Source organism: Hippoglossus hippoglossus, chromosome 19 (genome assembly GCF_009819705.1).
Source record: "Hippoglossus hippoglossus isolate fHipHip1 chromosome 19, fHipHip1.pri, whole genome shotgun sequence".
Taxonomy (NCBI): Eukaryota; Metazoa; Chordata; class Actinopteri; order Pleuronectiformes; family Pleuronectidae; genus Hippoglossus; species Hippoglossus hippoglossus.
In genome coordinates, this window is record NC_047169.1 from 4,706,743 (window position 1) to 4,716,325 (window position 9,583).

At 41.5% G+C, this 9,583-nt stretch overlaps 2 protein-coding genes across 4 annotated transcripts; one reads left to right on the plus strand and one right to left on the minus strand.

Annotated features, from left to right (window-relative positions):
* Positions 1–3,353: 3,353 nt before the first annotated feature.
* On the minus strand, positions 3,354–7,501 carry cntd1 (cyclin N-terminal domain containing 1). Of its 3 annotated transcripts, none has more exons than XM_034570961.1 (8): positions 7,381–7,501; positions 7,136–7,304; positions 5,337–5,412; positions 5,088–5,253; positions 4,834–4,996; positions 4,604–4,748; positions 3,967–4,063; positions 3,354–3,790 (listed from the first exon to the last, which is right to left on the minus strand). In XM_034570961.1, the coding sequence occupies exons 2-8, from the start codon at positions 7,281–7,283 to the stop codon at positions 3,653–3,655; spliced, it is 933 nt and encodes a 310-aa protein (XP_034426852.1). In that variant the 5' UTR covers positions 7,284–7,304; positions 7,381–7,501; the 3' UTR covers positions 3,354–3,652. The 3 variants fall into 3 exon arrangements, 2 of the variants coding, with proteins under 2 accessions (XP_034426852.1, XP_034426851.1); XR_004612193.1 differs by having other exon boundaries at positions 3,355–3,501; positions 3,556–3,790; positions 7,136–7,411; XM_034570960.1 differs by having other exon boundaries at positions 7,136–7,411.
* Positions 7,502–7,539: 38 nt separating this feature from the next.
* LOC117753097 (cytochrome c oxidase assembly factor 3 homolog, mitochondrial) lies at positions 7,540–9,500 on the plus strand. Its single transcript, XM_034570985.1, has 2 exons — positions 7,540–7,821; positions 8,826–9,500. The coding sequence occupies exons 1-2, from the start codon at positions 7,620–7,622 to the stop codon at positions 8,927–8,929; spliced, it is 306 nt and encodes a 101-aa protein (XP_034426876.1). The 5' UTR covers positions 7,540–7,619; the 3' UTR covers positions 8,930–9,500.
* Positions 9,501–9,583: the final 83 nt, after the last annotated feature.

Genomic DNA, 9,583 nt, shown 5'->3' on the forward strand with positions numbered 1-9,583 from the left:
GCTGTATTGTTTTGTCTATATTTATGATATTTTAAGTTTTGCACGCATTGATTTGAATTTAAATGTCTGCATCCCAGGATATAAGAGGAGTAACAGCCCAGAGTCCAAAAGTTGTTCTTATTAATGACTTTTAAAGGATCTATAAAACATTAGTAGACCAAGTGATTTGTTAACCATTGATTAATCCATTAGTTTATAAATGGTGCCTTTTCAGGAAGTGCTACTGCTACCTTCACCTAAGTAAAAGACCTGAGCCCTAACTATAACTGTTTCATTATCCTTTATAGCTTATGTGTGTTTAATCAAAAGGTAATATAAAAAGCAGGAATACATGATAAAGCACAATAAGAGAAAATGAAAAGCTGCTCCGACTCATAGAGCAGCAACAGTGGGCATAGCAACAGTTGCTAGGGAGAGACAGGGCAGATCCCTAAAGAGCTGATTTGCTCTTTTGGTAAAGTCAGACATAAAAAACGTATTCCCTGAGGACTTGTATTTCCAGCATCGCAATTCTAAAACAATATGTAATCCAAGGTAAACAGTAACCTGAGGCAGAATTATATTAAAATAAGTAAAGAACAAACTGTAAAGTTGTTGTGTACGTCTCCACGGGGGAGTGTCTGTTTACCAGATGCATGGGGTCTCCATGGAAACACATCATTGGGACGGAAATACGAGGGGGTTGTTTACAGCGGACAACTTCACAACATCATGTTACTGCCTTCATCTCTCACACAGGTCTGTCGAATGACTGAGGCGATGCATCACAGCTTCATTTATATACAGGAGCTGTATATTTACAGTGCTGCATATTAATACAATGATCATCTGTATGGGATCCATCTGACACTGTTAGGCAACATACTGTTAAATGCTTAAATACTCACTTTCTGATCTGTTTACTGTCAACGTTTTATTATAAAAATGCTTAAAATGTCACTTTCAAAAATACTTAACTGCTCAAAGTGCAACTGTCTCCCAGAAAAGTGTAAAAACGAACTTTGCAGATAAAGATTGAAAGTATAATTTAATTGTAAATCAAACTCAGTTCATATAATGTTTAATTAACAAATGTCTATTTCTCACAAAAACCCTCAGGTTTATCTGAGGTTGACTCTATGGTTAAAAGGTTAATTTGACTGTAAGTTTCACTTTCTGTTCTTCTTTTCTTTATTTATCTGTGAATTTTTTTCATTAATGTAAAAATGAAATATGTTAAGACTAGTAAAGTTTGTGGCAACGCTTCCTCTCATAACAATGAGTGGTTAACTGTGCACTTCTGGGCTTAACGTTACCTTTAGCTTTGTGGCTACAGAGAGTAGCAGCAGTCTATCACACACAGTTAATACACCTGACACCTGACAGTGGAAGCAGGTGTTACACGCTCCTACAGCCTTGTTTTCTCCGACATGATTTCACACCCGATGATAGCTGAGCCTGTAAATGCTCTTCTACACTCGCTGGCTGCCATCTGTTACGTTACTGGAGTTGTACCTCAGAACTCGGAGCGACAGGGTGCTGACAACCTCGGTAACAACAAATGTGTTTGTGGTTCACTTCCTGAAAGAGAATAATCCTTTCACTGGATCTACTGCGTCGATGCTCCTTTTGAGGTGAAACAAGAGACTCCTGACACGCAGATGTTTTTTGTTACTGTCATGGTTCATGTTTGCTGCAGAGCTCGTAAGTAAAAAATACAGCAATGACACTGAGTAGATTGTATATAGATTTTTATTTGGATCTGCACCAACATCTGAACGTTTTTCATCAAGATCCATGAACGATTCTCTGAGAAAACAACGGAAATATTGAAAAACACTCCGATTCACCCCCTGATCAAGTTGAACTGGCTCTTCCTTGGGTCGTGTCCCACCCCTCCACAAATTTCCATGGATATCGGTTGAGTTGTTTTTGCATAATCCTCCTAACTAACAAATAAACACACAACTGCCAGACAGAAACCTGACCTCCTTGGTGGAGGCAACAACCCACGACACTCAGGAATTTGAAATCCGACCATATAGTTGCATAATAGCGGTATTCAATAAATACGGCTTTCCTAGACAGCCAGACTCCAAACCCTCTTTGCTTGCCACCTGCAGTCACCACCACCACCCCCCCCCTGTGCGGCTCTGGGAAAAGTGCTCCGTCTGAGCCCGTGGAACAAAGGCTCGGTGTCCTGCCTCCGAGCCATCTCCAGTGGAACCCAGAGCATTACTGCAGAGCTGGCAATGACTTCAAAAGATCCCCCACTGAGGAAAACCCCCCTGGCATCCAGATGCAAGTTTTCTGGGATATGTTTTGCACTGGCCATTTTTCCTCGCTACCTGCTGCTTTCACTTTTTATCCATTCACTCGTCGAGCGTCTAGGCCATTTCATCATTTCAGGTGTTATTATATTTGGGCCATGCTTTCACTGCAAGCCAATATGTTTGATTTCTTCGGGAACACAGATTTTTCTCCTTCTCCTTTTCCAAGGCTGTAAAGTATACACCCTGCACAGTATCATAACAATCACAGATCTGAGCATGTGAAAGGCGGCGTATTAAATGGATCCACCCAAGGGGAAGCGAGCAAACAAACGCAAAGCCGAGACATCCTGAAGAGCGAGAACAAGATGAAACACCTTTTCAACAAAACAAACACCGAGGAGATCACACGACTCTGAGTGGACGACTTCCTGAGAGTTACGACCACTGTTCCACACATTTTTAATAAACTTTCTCTAGAGAATCTGAAGAGGACGAGGCAGAGACCACTTCTTAACCAACCGTGCAGGACGCTCACAGCTTTCTGAGAATAGTTTCTGCCACACTCTGACTCCACTTGCCTGACTTGTTACAGTTCTCATAGCTCACACAGTCTGCAGTCTATCAGATCACTGTTAAAGCAGTACAACTTTCTTTTTACCTAAAAATAGCTGCTGTAATATTAGTTAGATGCTTCACTGACTTGGAATAAGGAGAATCTTTCATCTTTTATTCCCACTCCTCACCCTGATCATCTGTTCTGTGGGTACGATCTCCTGTGAGAAGTGAAGCTGAACTGTAGATCAGTTAAAAAGACTTAGAAGTCGTTAAAAATCAGTGTTTATCTCCAATGTTCAGCAGGAAACTTATAAAATATGATGAATTCTAAACATAGCTTAGTGGATTGTTACATTAAATTCAGCTACTACTGCCCCCAGTCTCAGAAACAAAACATGGAAGAGTCATATATCATGCATGTTATGTGCAATGACATATTGACAACCAAACACAAGTATAACAATAAACCACAATGCATCTAAATTAAGGCAAAGGAACAATATGTCATGGGAAATGTAAAAACTGTGGGAATATACAGTATGTGGTGAGGTCAATGTAATATTTATTATATTTAGATTGTTAATGGCCATAACAAGGTTGTAATACTGACAGGTCAACATCTTAACTGATTCATACAACAAATCACTATCAATTAAGCTTTGTAGAATATACAATCAAAATAAACAAGACATATTTCGGCTCCTGACACACAGACTAGTATTCTTTTTTTCTTATATCTACACTTCATTAAACTATAATCCCCTTTTTTCTTATCCCAAACATCATGGTACATCTGCGACTAACACACCAACTCCACCATAAACAGTGACAGTACGACGCAGTGTTCAGTAGGTGTGTGTCATTAGGACTCGAGCTGGTGTTGCAGGGGAACTGGGTCTAACAATATGCATCAGTATCACATGGGTGAAGTCGCGGATGCTTCTGCTTGAGATTCCTGTGATATGACTCAGTTCTGCCACAACCTGTGACGCATGAAGACAAAGCTATTCTACATAAATAAAACCAGATGTAAGGATTATATACACGTACACATTAACTTGAAGTGAAGAAGGTTAAAGACGATGACTTGTTTATAGTGTTGAATTGACTCGTTGGTGTAATTAAAATGGAGCATTCACACAAACCATGTGTGTTTTACCTCTTCCCATTTCCGGACAGAGAGGATGAACGTAGCCACGGCGATGACCCCAACACCGAGAAGCATGTAGTCCTCAGTCACTGTCACAAACTTCTCTCTGGTTTTTAAACAAGATTAAAGTTATTTCAGAGAGTAAATGTTGGACTTTACATTTGCCAGGTGGACACAAATGCTAATGTTACTGTGTGTCTGCGGGATGTGTAAATAGGCAAATGTTTGCTAACAAGTTGGCGTCAATGTCTTATTCACAGCTTGTTTCTGCTGCCCCCAAGTGGCCAAAAAACTCCACCACTGATCACAGGTTTAATAACTTCACCCACTAACAACACCAGGCTGTAATCATTCTTAAATTAAAAACTGAGTACACACATATGATGAGTTTCTTTCACCTAGAGCTTTATATATGTTTTTATGCAAAGTAAAAAAGCCCAAAGGCTCTTGGGTAAAAATGTTCCCAGGGGACAAGACAGAGGAAACCTGATAGCACAAGACAGAGTTTGAAACTAGAACAACACTGACAGTTCTCAGCTGTTTGCGGTTTACTCAACAATTCATCCATCAGCTTATTCATTGTACCATGACGCTAACCACCTGTCCCCAAACACCAGGAAATGTATCTCAAACCCAGATGTACTACCTCTGTTCTCTGGAGGGGCTGTTACACCGAGTGGTCGTCTTTAACAATGAGTCGTAGATGGCGGCTCTGCCCAGGCTGACGAACTGCAGAACGTGGTGGCACAAGTCGTACAAGTGCTCCACAGGCACCGATGGCTCATTGTGTCCTATCAGAGTTCAAATGACCACAGATCAGTGCAGCCCTTTCCATTAATGTAGTCTTATATAGTGGCTCTGTTTGTGATGTCTCACCGAGGACCTCCAGAAGTAACTCTATGTATGTCAGAGGATTCGGGGTATTTAGTCTGAAATCAAGTGCTTTCAGGATCATCAACTCTGACTCTTGGAGTGTCTGCTTGGAAACACTGAGGCCGACTGAGTGCAGAAAGTGCACAGCAGCCTTGTTTGTGATTATCTAAAAATCGTTAGAGCAATTATAGGGAGATTTATTTACTCTTAATTGCAGGGAATTGAAAGTTATTAACGGCAGACGTCTCGGAACTTACGTCCTTGTACAGACACAGTTTGCTCGCGAGTTGCACGCAGGTGAAGACGAACACGGGGAACTTATCCTTGATCTTGTCAAACACAGCATCCTCGTCACGTCTGTCAGCAGCTGCTGTTTGAAGGGTGGGGGAGGTGAGCAGATCTGTGAGGTGCTTGACCATGAACCTGAGGAAGATCAAAAACGAGGCTATAGAGCATTAATGTATAAGGTGAGGCAGGGAAAAGGCAAATATGCTGCTTCTTATTACCGCTGAAGCAATTCGATGGCATGGTATCCGACCAGAGGATCGAGTCTCAGCTCTTTAGTTAGGAAGAAGATGCATTCTGGGTAAAAGAGAGGGACACATGTTGTTCACAAAAGCACAAAAGAGAAAAATCCATCGTTCCTGTAGAGAAAAGATGTGACAGACCATAATCAGAGCATACAAAATACATGCACCAATAAAAATAAAATTGTACGGCAATATCATGCATGCAGTAAAACGAAGGCAGTAAATGTGTGTGAGCAATCCTACGTTAAATGACACAGGCAGAGATCTCGTCTACTTCTGTGAAATGGGATCAATAAAATGAAATCTGAGCCGTAACTCTCCAAGTATCCGCTGTCATTTATGAGCTCTCTGCCGTGATGCTAATTGAACATAGTGCAAATGAAACACTATAAATATATCCCATCGTTTACCGAGGTACAAATCGTCCTCTGGATGACGATATAAAATAACACCTAGGCCCAGATGTTCCAAAGAGGCAAAGAGTAAAGCATGTTAAAGAGACAGAACTTATATTAGAGGTAATCCTCGTGAATTCATTTTAGTAAAGTGCACTTTAGGTGTTGCTGAAGTACTAAGAAGCTTCTGGATGTTCATTACAAGTCATTAAAACTGTTTTCCATCCTTCATCCATTGACTGTAAGTTAAGATACAGACAAAAGTGAAGCCAAAGTGACTTGTGAGAGTCTCGCCCCCTGGTGGCTTGCTGCAGTATAGGTCATAAACCCTGCCTCCTCCATGTTAGTGGGTGGCACATGGATTAAACTAAAAAGTCAATGTTTCTGTCAAATACATTTTTCACACTGATGTTTGTACAAATCCTTGTTTTCCGAGGAAGTTTGGTTTTAATTAGTTATTTGATGCTATAAAAATGTGTTAAATCACGACTGACAGCTGAGACTGACGCAAACATTACTGCAGCGACGCCGGCTCCAAATGATGTAACCTAGAGATGGCAGTGTTTGTATCTGGGATATTCTGGCTTGATTCCTGGATAGTGGGAGGAAGTGAAGATGTGTCGTCCATCTTTATTCACACTCTTTAGCTCCGCTGCATTGGCCGGGTTTGTTTGCTCAGGTGCTGGCAGTTGGGAGTTTGTTCTCCGTAATGACAGGGCTCACTCACAACCCCAGGTGTATGAAGGTTTACAGAGTGACGACAGCTCACAGCTTCGTTCCCACCTGGAGTCGAGAGCATTAAACATGTCAACCTGTGCTCAATATCTTGGTGTAATCATGGATAAATCTATATTATTTAGCATCTCAAAAATATCACAGCTAAGAAGCTAAGATGAGAGACGAGGCAAAACTTAGAGAAACTCATTCATGACTTGTCTTTACACTGTCGTCCAGTTGATTTCAAAGTTTTACTTATTGTCTACAAGACACTACACTGGTCAGGGCCTTAACTATATGCAATTAGGCTTAATAGGTATCTGCTGGAGCTGATCAGTTAGTGGTGCCTGGAGATAAATTAACTAATGGGATTTAGTCACTATACTGCCCCCTGCTGGAACCACTTTAACTGGTTAAACTTGTTCTTACACTGTGTATATATGTAGAAGTATTATTATTCTCACACTTGAGTATTGCATGTTTATTATTACTGACTGATGCTTATTTTTTACTCTTGCTGCTGTGATATAGCAAATTTCCCCTTTATGAGACTAATAAAGGATTATCTTATCTTATCTTATATTATCTTGTCTTGTCTTACTCATGTTAACAATTACAGTGTCTGTTCGTTATCAATCTGAAACGAAGAACTAACTCACTCACCACATGTTCTCTTGTCTCTGAAGTTTGTGTAGTTCTGTGATAAACTGTTGAGGTTTTCCTTGTTTCTCTTGTTCAGGTCGATGAGAGCGTCAGACAGCAAATCACCTGCGGTTTCACGAAACCTGTGACTCGATGATCTTTTCGCCATTTTCAAGTATTTAAATCACTTCTGTCGAGAAACAACTTAGAAATAAAACCGTGCGAGTGTTTTTCCAGAAGATGGAGCTGTTTCTTCTAACTGCTACTCGGAACCATTAGCTGACACGGGGGGGGGGGGGCACATTTGGACGTAGCACAGCGGTGTTACATTCACACAGGTCGTAAGCGAAAGCCCATTCCTCCCAGCGCAGATCTCACAGCACACGGATGGGCTCCTCTCCTCGGGGTTAAACAGGGACCGAGCTCAGGAAATCACTTGTAACTCCGCGCTGCGTGCGACCGGCGAGGAGGCAGCCCGACCCCGCCGCGCACTGTGACTGCAGACATGGCCGACAAGACGCCGACGGAGCCCGGGTCCAAGGCGCCGTTCGCCACCAGGATCAACCCGATCAAGGAGGGTCTCTCCCTGGAGCAGATGCACTTCATCAAGCAGGTGGAGCTCGAGCAGTGGAAGAAGAAGACGGTGAAGCTGCGGGGCAGGAACGCGGTGACGGGTCTCGCCATCGGGGCGCTCGTCCTCGGCATCTGTATCCTTGCTTTAGCGTCAACACAAGGTGAACTATGTAACGTTAGCTTAGCGTGCTAACGATACTGCGTGGGCCCCCCGCTGTGCTGGAGTTACATCACTGTGTGTTGTTTAATACCGAGGCTAATGCTAATGCTAACTCACCTGCTGGACGGGATGTGTGTTTAAAAGTGAATGTCAAAGCCCAAGGACTGGTTCACTGACTGCTAATGATGCTAACGTGACAGTTAGCTAATGAGTTTTTAGCTCATTTAAACTTAAAATGCCAAGCAACATCTGGTTTACTCACCAGCTAGTTAGTCAATTAAACCACCAGCTAGTCAAGTATACACTTTAAATAACGTAATGTAATCTAATACGTTTAAATGTTCAAACTTTGAAAATGTATACTTTATATAAAGGTAACTTAGGCAGCAGTGTCTGTGTGATGCCTTCAGGGTCTTTGTGAGGACTGGTGTTTTAAACGTCAACATAATATTCAGCTTATTGTATTCAACTACTAAAAGACACCATTAGTATTTTAAGCTAACTTTTTTACACAAAGTCACAACTACAAGATGCTAAATAAAAATGTATGTCCATGATATTGACAATCTTACTATGACATTGATGGAAGTGTTTCTGTCAGATATGTGGCTCATATGTCTAATATTCATATCAATAAGGGTTCTATGAATATTAAAAACAGCACCACAAACAACAGCCTCCAAAATTACCTTAATAGCAAATCAAAAACTGAATATTATAAGTGTCATTAAGGCAGAATGTATTGCTGAGCTGTCAAATTGGGCTCCATAATCTTATAATTATATTATATACCATAGAATCAAAGATGTGTATCTTTTGGTGTTTCAAAGAGTAAATAAAACATTAATACAGTTTTTATAGCCTCTGCTGTATTTACAAGCAGTGATGAGACAAACACATCGCTGACATCACTTTGTTGCCATGTTGTGTCTGTGGTATCATTCTGTTTCTGCCTTGACCACCCGCTCCCCTCGTTAGACGGCTACACGTTTTACTCAGTGTCCCAGGAGCACATCGTGGAGGAGTTGGACGAGGAGACCAGACGTGCGAGAGCGCAGGGGCCGAAGACTGATGCCAACTGAAACACGTGATTTGCCTGCCTGTTGTTGGACCGCGTGTCCGTCCTGCACTTAACCGAGAAGGGACTTATGGTGGACACTGATGCCACTGATTCATATTCCACGACTGGCCGCTGTTTTTCTTCCCCCCCCCCCCCCCCCCCATATTGAGACAGCACTGTAGTGGACTTTATCTTGATTGTGAAGTTCTGCTGCTGACTTAAAACTGGACGCTTGTTAATAGATTAAACTTTGCCGTCAGCGGAAAGGATCGTAACCAGACCTATCACATGTTAGACAAAAGGCCCAGATTGAGGAGTAATTAAAACTGTTACCTGCCAGGCTTCCAGCCCTGGTGATCATGTGACATGGATACAGTTTGAGGGGCATATACTTTACACCAGTCAGCAAATGTTAACTTTACAGCAGCTTTTAACAGCAAAGAATGACACAGCTGAAACGACACATGGATCAACTTGTTGAATCGTATTATTTATGTCAAAGAGTGACTTGTTGAATAAAAATCTATTGTATTTGAATTGTTTTCCACACTATATCTCTAACTATATGCAGTAAAGATGACATGAGAGAAGTGGTATTTACAGTTGCATTTATTATTTGTCAAAGTTCGATACACTGTCTGATCTAGCCACCAAATCTCGAGAATAAAAATATAAT